Below are 12,907 nucleotides of genomic sequence, written 5' to 3' on the forward strand. Positions count from 1 at the left end.
GTGTCGGAGGGTCAGTGCTGAGGGAGCGCCGCACTGTCGGAGGGTCAGTGCTGAGGGAGTGCCGCACTGTCGGAGGGTCAGTGCTGAGGGAGTGCCGCGCTGTCGGAGGGTCAGTGCTGAGGGAGTGCCGCGGTGTTGGAGGATCAGTGCTGAGGGAGTGCCGCGCTGTCGGAGTATCAGTGCTGAGGGAGTATCCCGCTGTGGGAAAGTCAGTGCTGAGGGATTGCCGCACTGTCGGAGGGTCAGTGCTGAGGGAGTGCCGCACTGTCGGAGGGTCAGTGCTGAGGGAGTGCCGCGCTGTCGGAGGGTCAGTGCTGAGGGAGTGCCGCGCTGTCGGAGGGTCAGTGCTGAGGGAGTGCCGCGCTGTCGGAGGGACAGTGCTGAGGGAGTGTCGGAGGGTCAGTGCTGAGTGAGCGACGCACTGTCGGAGGGTCAGTGCTGAGGGAGTGCCGCGCTGTCGGAGGGACAGTGCTGAGGGAGTGTCGGAGGGTCAGTGCTGAGTGAGCGCCGCACTGTCGGAGGGTCAGTGCTGAGGGAGTTCCGCGGTGTCAGAGGGACAGTGCTAAGGGAGTGTCGGACGGTCAGTGCTGAGTGAGCGCCGCACCTTCGGAGGGTCAATGCTGAGGGAGTGCCGCACAGTCGGAGGGTCAGTGCTGAGGGAGTGCCGCACTGTCGGAGGGTTAGTGCTGAGGGAGTGCCGCACTGTCGGAGGGTCAGTGCTGAGGGAGTGTCGGACGGTCAGTGCTGAGTGAGCGCCGCACTGTCGGAGGGTCATTGCTGAGGGAGTGCCGCGCTGTCGGAGGGTCAGTGCTGAGGGAGTGCTGCGCTGTCGGAGGGACAGTGCTGAGGGAGTGTCGGAGGGTCAGTGCTGAGTGAGCGCCGCACTGTCGGAGGGTCAGTGCTGAGGGAGTGCCGCGCTGTCGGAGGGTCAGTGCTGAGGGAGTGCCGCACTGTCGGAGGGTCAGTGCTGAGGGAGTGCCGCACTGTCGGAGGGTCAGTGCTGAGGGAGTGCCGCACTGTCGGACGGTCAGTGCTGAGGGAGCGCCGCACTGTGGGAGGGTCAGTGCTGAGGGAGCGCCGCACTGTCGGAGGGTCAGTGCTGAGGGAGCGCCGCACTGTCGGAGGGTCAGTGCTGAGGGAGTGCCGCACTGTCGGAGGGTCATTGCTGAGAGAGTGCTGCGCTGTCGGAGGGACAGTGCTGAGGGAGTGTCGGAGGGTCAGTGCTGAGGGAGCGCCGCACTGTCGGAGGGTCAGTGCTGAGGGAGCGCCGCACTGTCGGAGGGACAGTGCTGAGGGAGTGCCGCGCTGTCGGAGGGACAGTGCTGAGGGAGTGTCGGAGGGTCAGTGCTGAGTGAGCGCCGCACTGTCGGAGGGTCAGTGCTGAGGGAGCGCCACACTGTCGGAGGGTCAGTGCTGAGGGAGCGCCGCACTGTCGGAGGGTCAGTGCCGAGGGAGTGCCGCACTGTCGGAGGGTCAGTGCTGAGGGAGCGCCGCACTGTCGGAGGGTCAGAGCTGAGGGAGTGCCGCACTGTCGGAGGGTCAGTGCTGAGGGAGCGCCGCACTGTCGGAGGGTCAGTGCTGAGTGAGCGCCGCACTGTCGGAGGGTCAGTGCTGAGTGAGCGCCGCACTGTTGGAGGGTCAGTTCTGAGTGAGCGCCGCACTGTCGGAGGGTCAGTGCTGAGTGAGCGCCGCACTGTCGGAGGGTCAGTGCTGAGGGAGCGCCGCACTGTCGGAGGGTCAGTGCTGAGGGAGCGCCGCACTGTCGGAGGGTCAGTGCTGAGGGAGCGCCGCACTGTCGGAGGGTCAGTGCTGAGGGAGCGCCGCACTGTCGGAGGGTCAGTGCTGAGGGAGCGCCGCACTGTCGGAGGGTAAGTGCTGAGGGAGTGCCGCGGTGTCGGAGGGACAGTGCTGAGGGAGTGCCGCGGTGTCGGAGGGACAGTGCTGAGGGTGTGTCGGAGGGTCAGTGCTGAGGGAGTGCCGCGCTGTCGGAAGGACAGTGCTGAGGGAGTGTCGGAGGGTCAGTGCTGAGGGAGCGCCGCACTGTCGGAGGGTCAGTGCTGAGGGAGTGCCGCACTGTCGGAGGGTCAGTGCTGAGGGAGTGCCGCGCTGTCGGAGGGTCAGTGCTGAGGGAATCCCGCGGTGTCGTAGTATCAGTGCTGAGGGAGTGCCGCGCTGTCGGAGTATCAGTGCTGAGGGAGTATCCCGCTGTGGGAAAGTCAGTGCTGAGGGATTGCCGCACTGTCGGAGGGTCAGTGCTGAGGGAGTGCCGCACTGTCGGAGGGTCAGTGCTGAGGGAGTGCCGCGCTGTCGGAGGGTCAGTGCTGAGGGAGTGCCGCGCTGTCGGAGGGTCAGTGCTGAGGGAGTGCCGCACTGTCGGAGGGTCAGTGCTGAGGGAGTGCCGCACTGTCGGAGGGTTAGTGCTGAGGGAGTGCCGCACTGTCGGAGGGTCAGTGCTGAGGGAGTGTCGGACGGTCAGTGCTGAGTGAGCGCCGCACTGTCGGAGGGTCAGTGCTGAGGGAGTGCTGCGCTGTCGGAGGGACAGTGCTGAGGGAGTGTCGGAGGGTCAGTGCTGAGTGAGCGCCGCACTGTCGGAGGGTCAGTGCTGAGGGAGTGCCGCGCTGTCGGAGGGACAGTGCTGAGGGAGTGTCGGAGGGTCAGTGCTGAGGGAGTGCCGCACTGTCGGAAGGTCAGTGCTGAGGGAGTGCCGCACTGTCGGAGGGTCAGTGCTGAGGGAGTGCCGCACTGTCGGAAGGTCAGTGCTGAGGGAGTGCCGCACTGTCGGACGGTCAGTGCTGAGGGAGCGCCGCACTGTGGGAGGGTCAGTGCTGAGGGAGCGCCGCACTGTCGGAGGGTCAGTGCTGAGGGAGCGCCGCGCTGTCGGAGGGTCAGTGCTGAGGGAGTGCCGCGCTGTCGGAGGGTCAGTGCTGAGGGAGTGCCGCGCTGTCGGAGGGTCGGTGCTGAGGGAGTGCCGCGCTGTCGGAGGGACAGTGCTGAGGGAGTGTCGGAGGGTCAGTGCTGAGTGAGCGCCGCACTGTCGGAGGGTCAGTGCTGAGTGAGTGCCGCGCTGTCAGAGGGACAGTGCTGAGGGAGTGTCGGAGGGTCAGTGCTGAGGGAGTGCCGCGCTGTCGGAGGGACAGTGCTGAGGGAGTGTCGGAGGGTCAGTGCTGAGGGACTGTCGGAGGGTCAGTGCTGAGGGAGTGCCGCGCTGTCGGAGGGTCAGTGCTGAGGGAGTGCCGCGCTGTCGGAGGGTCAGTGCTGAGGGAGTGGACACTGTTGGAGGGTCAGTGCTGAGGGAGTGCCGCGCTGTCGGAGGGACAGTGCTGAGGGAGTGTCGGAGGGTCAGTGCTGAGTGAGCGCCGCACTGTCGGAAAGTCAGTGCTGAGGGAGTGCCGCACTGTCGGAGGGTCAGTGCTGAGGGAGTGCCGCACTGTCGGAGGGTCATTGCTGAGAGAGTTCTGCGCTGTCGGAGAGCCAGTGCTGAGGGAGTGTCGGAGGGTCAGTGCTGAGGGAGCGCCGCACTGTCGGAGGGTCAGTGCTGAGGGAGTGCTGTGCTGTCGGAGGGTCATTGCTTAGAGAGTTCTGCGCTGTCGGAGGGGCAGTGCTGAGGGAGTGTCGGAGGGGCAGTGCTGAGGGAGCGCCGCACTGTCGGAGGGTCAGTGCTGAGTGAGCGACGCACTGTCGGAGGGTCAGTGCTGAGGGAGTGCCGCGCTGTCGGAGGGTCAGTGCTGAGGGAGTGCCGCGCTGTCGGAGGGTCAGTGCTGAGGGAGCGCCGCGCTGTCGGAGGGTCAGTGCTGAGTGAGCGCCGCACTGTCGGAGGGTCAGTGCTGAGTGAGCGCCGCACTGTCGGAGGGTCAGTGCTGAGGGAGCGCCGCACTGTCGGAGGGTCAGTGCTGAGGGAGCGCCGCACTGTCGGAGGGTCAGAGCTGAGGGAGCGCCGCACTGTCGGAGGGTCAGTGCTGAGGGAGCGCCGCACTGTCGGAGGGTCAGTGCTGAGTGAGCGCCGCACTGTTGGAGGGTCAGTGCTGAGTGAGCGCCGCACTGTCGGAGGGTCAGTGCTGAGGGAGCGCCGCACTGTCGGAGGGTCAGTGCTGAGGGAGCGCCGCACTGTCGGAGGGTCAGTGCTGAGGGAGCGCCGCACTGTCGGAGGGTCAGTGCTGAGGGAGCGCCGCACTGTCGGAGGGTAAGTGCTGAGGGAGTGCCGCGGTGTCGGAGGGACAGTGCTGAGGGTGTGTCGGAGGGTCAGTGCTGAGGGAGTGCCGCGCTGTCGGAAGGACAGTGCTGAGGGAGTGTCGGAGGGTCAGTGCTGAGGGAGCGCCGCACTGTCGGAGGGTCAGTGGTGAGGGAGTGCCGCGCTGTCGGAGGGTCAGTGCTGAGGGAGTGCCGCGCTGTCGGAGGATCAGTGCTGAGGGAATGCCGCGGTGTCGGAGGATCAGTGCTGAGGGAGTGCCGCGCTGTCGGAGTATCAGTGCTGAGGGAGTATCCCGCTGTGGGAAAGTCAGTGCTGAGGGATTGCCGCACTGTCGGAGGGTCAGTGCTGAGGGAGTGCCGCACTGTCGGAGGGTCAGTGCTGAGGGAGTGCCGCGCTGTCGGAGGGTCAGTGCTGAGGGAATGCCGCGGTGTCGGAGGATCAGTGCTGAGGGAGTGCCGCGCTGTCGGAGGGTCAGTGCTGAGGGAGTGCCGCGCTGTCGGAGGGTCAGTGCTGAGGGAGTGCCGCGCTGTCGGAGGGTCAGTACTGAGGGAGTTCCGCTCTGTCGGAGGGACAGTGCTGAGGGAGTGTCGGAGGGTCAGTGCTGAGTGAGCGCCGCACTGTCGGAGGGTCAGTGCTGAGGGAGTTCCGCGGTGTCAGAGGGACAGTGCTAAGGGAGTGTCGGACGGTCAGTGCTGAGTGAGCGCCGCACTTTCGGAGGGTCAGTGCTGAGGGAGTGCCGCACTGTCGGAGGGTCATTGCTGAGAGAGTTCTGCGCTGTCGGAGGGGCAGTGCTGAGGGAGTGTCGGAGGGTCAGTGCTGAGGGAGCGCCGCACTGTCGGAGGGTCAGTGCTGAGGGAGTGCTGCGCTGTCGGAGGGTCATTGCTTAGAGAGTTCTGCGCTGTCGGAGGGGCAGTGCTGAGGGACTGCCGCGGTGTCGGAGGGTCAGTGCTGAGGGAGTGCCGCGCTGTAGGAGTATCAGTGCTGAGGGAGTGTCCCGCTGTGGGAAAGTCAGTGCTGAGGGATTGCCGCACTGTCGGAGGGTCAGTGCTAAGGGAGTGCCGCGCTGTCGGAGGGTCAGTGCTGAGGGAGTGCCGCGCTGTCGGAGGGTCAGTGCTGAGGGAGTGTCGGAGGGTCAGTGCTGAGGGAGCGCCGCACTGTCGGAGGGTCAGTGCTGAGGGAACGCCGCACTGTCGGAGGGTCAGTGCTGAGGGAACGCCGCACTGTCGGAGGGTCAGTGCTGAGGGAGTGCCGCACTGTCGGAGGGTCAGTGCTGAGGGAGTGCCGCACTGTCGGAGGGTCAGTGCTGAGGGAGTGCCACACTGTTGGAGAGTCAGTGCTGAGGGAGTGCCGCGCTGTCGGAGGGTCAGTGCTGAGGGAGTGCCGCGCTGTCGGAGGGTCAGTGCTGAGGGAGTGCTGCGCTGTCGGAGGGACAGTGCTGATGGAGTGTCGGAGGGTCAGTGCTGAGGGAGCGCCGCACTGTCGGAGGGTCAGTGCTGAGGGAGCGCCGCACTGTCGGAGGGTCAGTGCTGAGGGAGCGCCGCACTGTCGGAGGGTCAGTGCTGAGGGAGTGCCGCTCTGTCGGAGGGTCAGTGCTGAGGGAGTGCCGCTCTGTCGGAGGGTCAGTGCTGAGGGAGTGCCGCGCTGTCGGAGGGTCAGTGCTGAGGGAGTGTCGCGCTGTCAGAGGGTCAGTGCTGAGGGAGTGCCGCGCTGTCGGAGGGACAGTGCTGAGGGAGTGCCGCACTGTCGGAGGGTCAGTGCTGAGGGAGTGCTGCACTGTCGGAGGGTCAGTGCTGAGGGAGTGCCGCGCTGTCGGAGGGTCAGTGCTGAGGGAGTGTCGCGCTGTCAGAGGGTCAGTGCTGAGGGAGTGCCGCGCTGTCGGAGGGACAGTGCTGAGGGAGTGCCGCACTGTCGGAGGGTCAGTGCTGAGGGAGTGCTGCACTGTCGGAGGGTCAGTGCTGAGGGAGTGCCGCACTGTCGGAGGGTCAGTGCTGAGGGAGTGCCGCGCTGTCGGAGGGTCAGTGCTGAGGGAGTGCCGCGGTGTCGGCGGGTCAGTGCTGAGGGAGTGCCGCGCTGTCGGAGTATCAGTGCTGAGGGAGTATCCCGCTGTGGGAATGTCAGTGCTGAGGGAGTGCCGCACTGACGGAGGGTCAGTGCTGAGGGAGCGCCGCACTGACGGAGGGTCAGTGCTGAGGGTGTGCCGCGCTGTCGGAGGGTCAGTGCTGAGGGTGTGCCGCACTGTCGGAGGGTCAGTGCTGAGGGAGTGCCGCGCTGTCGGAGGGTCACTGGTGAGGGAGAGCCGCACTGTCGGAGGGTCAGTGCTGAGGGAGTGCCGCGCTGTCGGAGGGTCAGTGCTGAGGGAATTCCGCGGTGTCGGAGGGTCAGTGCTGAGGGAGTGCCGCACTGCCGGAGGGTCAGTGCTGAGGGAGTGCCGCACTGCCGGAGGGTCAGTGCTGAGGGAGTGCCGCACTGCCTGAGGGTCAGGGCTGAGGGAGTGCCGCACTGCCGGAGGGTCAGTGCTGAGGGAGTGCCGCACTGCCGGAGGGTCAGTGCTGAGGGGAGCGGGCACTGTCGGAGGGTCAGTGCTGAGGGGAGCGGGCACTGTCGGAGGGTCAGTGCTGAGGGAGCGCCGCGCTGTCGGAGGGTCAGTGCTGAGGGAGCGCCGCGCTGTCGGAGGGTCAGTGCTGAGGGAGCGCCGCGCTGTCGGAGGGTCAGTGCTGAGGGAGCGCCGCGCTGTCGGAGGGTCAGTGCTGAGGGAGCGCCGCGCTGTCGGAGGGTCAGTGCTGAGGGAGTGCCGCGCTGTCGGAGGGTCAGTGCTGAGGGAGTGCCGCGCTGTCGGAGGGTCAGTGCTGAGGGAGTGCCGCGCTGTCGGAGGGTCAGTGCTGAGGGAGTGTCGCGCTGTCGGAGGGTCAGTGCTGAGGGAGTGCCGCGCTGTCGGAGGGTCAGTGCTGAGGGAGTGCCGCGCTGTCGGAGGGTCAGTGCTGAGGGAGTGCCGCGCTGTCGGAGGGTCAGTGCTGAGGGAGTACCCCGCTGTGGGAAAGTCAGTGCTGAGGGATTGCTGCACTGTCGGACGGTCAGTGCTGAGGGAGTGTCGGAGGGTCAGTGCTGATGGAGGGCCGCGCTGTGGGAGGGTCAGTGCTGAGGAAGTGCCGCACTGTCGGAGGGTCAGTGCTGAGTGAGTGCCGCTCTGTCGGAGGGTCAGTGCTGAGTGAGTGCCGCGCTGTGGGAGGGTCAGTGCTGAGGGAGTGCCGCGCTGTGGGAGGGTCAGTGCTGAGCGAGTGCCGCGCTGTCGGAGGGTCAGTACTGAGGGAGTGCCGCGCTGTGGGAGGGTCAATGCTGAGGGAGCGCCGCACTGTCGGAGGGTCAGTGCTGAGGCAGCGCCGCACTGTCGGAGGGTCAGTGCTGAGGCAGCGCCGCACTGTCGGAGGGTCAGTGCTGAGGGAGCGCCGCACTGTCGGAGGGTCAGTGCTGCGGGAGCGCCGCACTGTCGGAGGGTCAGTGCTGAGGGGGCGCCGCACTGTCGGAGGGTCAGTGCTGAGGGAGCGCCGCACTGTCGGAGGGTCAGTGCTGAGGGAGTGCCGCGCTGTCAGAGGGTCAGTGCTGAGGGAGTGCCGCGCTGTCGGAGGGTCAGTGCTGAGGGAGTGCCGCGCTGTCGGAGGGTCAGTGCTGAGGGAGTGCCGCGCTGTCGGAGGGACGATGCTGAGGGAGTGTCGGAGGGTCAGTGCTGAGTGAGCGCCGCACTGTCGGAGGGTCAGTGCTGAGGGAGTGCCGCGCTGTCAGAGGGACAGTGCTGAGGGAGTGTCGGAGGGTCAGTGCTGAGTGAGCGCCGCACTGTCGGAGGGTCAGTGCTGAGGGAGTGCCGCGCTGTCGGAGGGTCAGTGCTGAGGGAGTGCCGCGCTGTCGGAGGGTTAGTGCTGAGGGAGTGCCGCGCTGTCGGAGGGACCGTGCTGAGGGAGTGTCGGAGGGTCAGTGCTGAGTGAGCGACGCACTGTCGGAGGGTCAGTGCTGAGGGAGTGCCGCGCTGTCGGAGGGACAGTGCTGAGGGAGTGTCGGAGGGTCAGTGCTGAGTGAGCGCCGCACTGTCGGAGGGTCAATGCTGAGGGAGTGCCGCACTGTCGGAGGGTCAGTGCTGAGGGAGTGCCGCACTGTCGGAGGGTCAGTGCTGAGGGAGTGCCGCACTGTCGGAGGGTCAGTGCTGAGGGAGTGCCGCACTGTCAGAGGGTCAGTGCTGAGGGAGTGCCGCACTGTCGGAGGGTCAGTGCTGAGGGAGTGCCGCACTGTCGGAGGGTCAGTGCTGAGGGAGTGCCGCACTGTCGGAGGGTCAGTGCTGAGGGAGTGCCGCGCTGTCGGAGGGTCAGTGCTGAGGGAGTGCCGCGCTGTCGGAGGGTCAGTGCTGAGGGAGTGCCGCGCTGTCGGAGGGTCAGTGCTGAGGGAGTGCCGCGCTGTCGGAGGGTCAGTGCTGAGGGAGTGCCGCGCTGTCGGAGGGTCAGTGCTGAGGGAGTGCCGCGCTGTTGGAGGGTCAGTGCTGAGGGAGTGCCGCGCTGTCGGAGGGTCAGTGCTGAGGGAGTGCCGCGCTGTCGGAGGGTCAGTGCTGAGGGAGTGCCGCGCTGTCGGAGGGTCAGTGCTGAGGGAGTGCCGCGCTGTCGGAGGGTCAGTGCTGAGGGAGTGCCGCGCTGTCGGAGGGTCAGTGCTGAGGGAGTGCCGCGCTGTCGGAGGGTCAGTGCTGAGGGAGTGCCGCGCTGTCGGAGGGTCAGTGCTGAGGGAGTGCCGCGCTGCCGGAGGGTCAGTGCTGAGGGAGTGCCGCGCTGTCGGAGGGTCAGTGCTGAGGGAGTGCCGCGCTGCCGGAGGGTCAGTGCTGAGGGAGTGCCGCGCTGTCGGAGGGTCAGTGCTGAGGGAGTGCCGCGCTGTCGGAGGGTCAGTGCTGAGGGAGCGCCGCACTGTCGGAGGGTCAGTGCTGAGGGAGCGCCGCACAGTCGGAGGGTCAGTGCTGAGGGACCGCCGCACTGTTGGAGTATCAGTGCTGAGGGAGTACCCCGCTGTGGGAAAGTCAGTGCTCGGGGATTGCCGCACTGTCGGAGGGTCAGTGCTGAGGGGAGTGGGCACTGTCGGAGGGTCAGTGCTGAGGGGAGCGGGCACTGTCGGAGGGTCCGTGCTGAGGGAGCGCCGCGCTGTCGGAGGGTCAGTGCTGAGGGAGTGCCGCACTGTCGGAGGGTCAGTGCTGAGGGAGCGCCGCACTGTCGGAGGGTCAGTGCTGAGGGAGCGCCGCACAGTCGGAGGGTCAGTGCTGAGGGAGCGCCGCACTGTCGGAGTATCAGTGCTGAGGGAGTACCCCGCTGTGGGAAAGTCAGTGCTCGGGGATTGCCGCACTGTCGGAGGGTCAGTGCTGAGGGGAGTGGGCACTGTCGGAGGGTCAGTGCTGAGGGGAGCGGGCACTGTCGGAGGGTCCGTGCTGAGGGAGCCCCTGCACTCCAAGGTCTCTTTGTTCAGCAACACTCCCTAGGACCTCACCATTAAGTGTATAAATCCTCCTCTGTTTTGCCTTTCCGAAGTGCAGCACCTCACATTTACCTAAATTAAACTCCATCTGCCACTCCTTGGCCCATTAGCTTGTCTGATCAAGATTGCATTGTAACCTTCTGAGGTAATCTTCTCTGCTGTCCACTACATCTCCAATTTTGGTGCCATCCATAAACTTACTAACTATACCGCCTATGTTCACATCTAAATCATTTATATAAATGACAAAAAGCAATGGACTCAGCATCGACCTTTGTGGCACACTGCTGGTCACGTGCCTCCAGTCTGAAAAACAAACCTCCACCACCACCCTCTGTCTTTTGCTTTCGAACCAGTTCTGTATCCAAGTGGCTAGTTCTCCCTGTATTCCATGTGATCTAATCTTGCTAACCAGTCTCGGAGGTTCAGTACTGAGGAAGTGCAGCAACGTTGGAGAGTCTAGAGCTGTGCAGCACTGCAACGGAACCTTTTGTCCAACTCGCCCAGGCCAACCAGATATCCTAAATTAATCTAGTCCTCTTTGTCAGCATTTTGCCCATATCCCTCTAAAGCCTTCCCATTCATATATCCATTCAGATGACTTTTAAATATTGTAATTTACCAGCCTCCACCACTTCCTGTGGCAGCTCATTCTATACACGCACTACCCGCTGTGTGAAAAAGTTGTCCCTTAGGTCCCTTTTAAGACTTTAACCTCTCACCCCATAAACCTATGCCCTCTAGTTTTGGACTGCCATACCCTAAGGCAATGACCTTGTCAGTTTTCATATATCCATGCCCCTCATAATTTTATAAACCGCTATAAGGTCACCCTTCAGCCTCTCATGCAGTATGGAGTGAATAGTGCTGTGTTTTAGATGATGCACTTACTCAATAATCTGAATGCCGTTGTTGTGGTTCTGTTCGCCGAGCTGGAAGTTTTTGTTGCAAATGTTTTTCGTCCCCTGGCTAGGCGACATCATCAGTGCTTGGGAGCTTCCTGCGAAGTGCTTCTTTGATGTTTCCTCCGGTGTTTATAGTGGTCTGTCCCTGCCGCTTCCGGTTGTCAGTTTCAGCCGTCCGCTGTAGTGGTTGGTATATTGGGTCCAGGTCGATGTGTTTGTTGATGGAGTTTTTGTGGATGAATGCCATGCCTCTAGGAATTCCCTGGCTGTTCTCTGTCTGGCTTGCCCTATGGTAGTAGTGTGTCTACGCAGACACCAAGCAACATGAATTTGACTGGGACAACACTACTACCATGGGGCAAGCCAGAGAACAGCCAGGGAATTCCTAGAGGCATCGCATTCATCCACAAACTCCATCAACAAACACATCGACCTGGACCCAATATACCAACCACTACAGCAGACGGCTGAAACTGACAACCGGAAGCGGCAGGGACAGACCACTATAAACACCGGAGGAAACATCAAAGAAGCGCTTCGCAGGAGGCTCCCAAGCACTGATGATGTCACCTAGCCAGGGGACAAAATGTTTGCAACAAAAACTTCCAGCTCGGCGAACAGAACCACAACAACGAGCACCCGAGCTACAAATCTTAGCACAAACTTTGAATCTGAATACCCTTTCAGATGCGTCTGAGAAATCCCTTGCAACTTATTTGAGGAAGTGTGCTCCTCTTTTCCTGATGTTCTGGCCAATATTTACCCCACAATCAATTCTGGTCATTTTCATGTTAATATCTGTATAAATTTACTATTTGCCCATTTCCTCTATTATAACAGTTCAAAATTGTTAATGTAATTTGCCATGGAACACCCTGAAGCAGTAAATGGTGCTGAAAATTGCCATGTCCTTTTGTTCAGAATGTTCTTTTCAGCAGGGACTGTCTGCTGACCGTTCATACTGGGACATTAACCATTGGGGGAGGGAGAAAGCACTGATCCCAGTAGGAGACAGCACTTTTAGGGTGTATGGGGAAAATAACAACAGCAAGGTGTTGCTGATTTAGGGAAACTTGATTGATTCTTTGGATAAATGTAGAACTTTTCTGTTGTTAATGTAGTAAAACTTTGCAGGTTCCTTCAGCGTAGCATATTAAACAGTAATCAAACAGCATATAACATGAGACACATGAGGAGGTGTATGGGCAGGTTACTAAAAGCTTTATGAAAGAGATAGGAATGTTTAAGGAACATCTGAAAGAGCAGGAGAGATGCTGAGGGTTTGGGAATTACTGAATTTAGGACCCAAAAGCCTGCCAATATGAGAGAGGCACAGATTTTGGAGGAGGAGATTACAGAGGGAGGGACATGGTCCTGGATCGATTTGAAAAAAATGTTAATTTTCACATCTCTGTGTTGCAAGACTGGGAGCTGTAGTAGATTTGTGAGCAGAGGGGTAATAAGTGAACAGGGCTTGGTGTAGTCTGAGGTTACAGAGGGTGGAAATGCGTGACAGGCCAGAAGAGATGTGTAAAAGCATCAGGGCTCACAGGCTGTGCTTGTTTCTCTAGGCCGGCAGTGTATATTCCAGCAGCCAAGGCTTCCCAAGATGGTGCAACACCAGAGCTTACTCCTCTGCACTTGTTGTAAGGAAGGTCACTATGCTCCTGCAGATCTCCATGAGCTTGACTGTTTGCAGCCTGACACTGTGGCCGATGACATTGACGGGTGCTATACTGCCCAGCAGCGGGCAGCTGTCCTGAGGGTACTGAACACAGCTTCCCGCGAGGAGCTGGCAGGAATCAAGCTGTTGCGGGGCAGAAAGTCGGCCAACATTGTGGAGTACAGGGCAGGGCGCGGACCATTCACCAACCTGCAGAGTCTGTTGGAGGTGCCCCTCTTCAAACACAAAACTATATTGAAGGTGTGTCAGTCAATCCTGAAACCCTGTCAGGAGCCTGGGAAGAAAGAGAAGAAATTCCAGGGTTTGAAATTTATCAAACCTGACGTAGAACGAAAGCGACTTCTGGTAAGGACCTGCTGGGGAGGATGTACAGTCAGTAAACTGGACAGGCAGTCGTGTACTGGAGCTATAATCAGGATAATGGGCAAGCAATCTGCATACAGTATATGCAATCAGAATAATAGGCTTCCAGTCAGTATGCTGGAAAAATCAACAGTATAATGGGTTTCCCCAGTACACTGGATATGCAATCTATATAATGGAAATGCAGTTGGTAAACTGATACTCGAACTCGTGATCCTCTGATTCCAAGCTTCTGACTGATGAGCTGTAACTGACACTGATTGGTACGTCTAA

At 61.6% G+C, this 12,907-nt stretch overlaps 1 protein-coding gene across 4 annotated transcripts in view; it reads left to right on the top strand.

Moving 5' to 3' along the window:
• The window catches only part of tefm (transcription elongation factor, mitochondrial), a 93,015-nt gene that overhangs the window by 72,354 nt on the left and 7,754 nt on the right, over positions 1–12,907 (top strand). For all 4 annotated transcript variants that reach the window (XM_043715115.2, XM_088000761.1, XM_043715116.2 and 1 more), the window contains one exon: positions 12,159–12,616. In XM_043715115.2, the coding sequence (XP_043571050.1) occupies positions 12,159–12,616 (458 nt within the window). The remainder of the gene's footprint in view (positions 1–12,158; positions 12,617–12,907) is intronic.

The sequence above is a fragment of the Chiloscyllium plagiosum genome, unplaced genomic scaffold, assembly GCF_037043375.1.
Source record: "Chiloscyllium plagiosum isolate Xiang-an unplaced genomic scaffold, Cpla_swu_hap1 HiC_scaffold_25, whole genome shotgun sequence".
Classification (NCBI taxonomy): Eukaryota; Metazoa; Chordata; class Chondrichthyes; order Orectolobiformes; family Hemiscylliidae; genus Chiloscyllium; species Chiloscyllium plagiosum.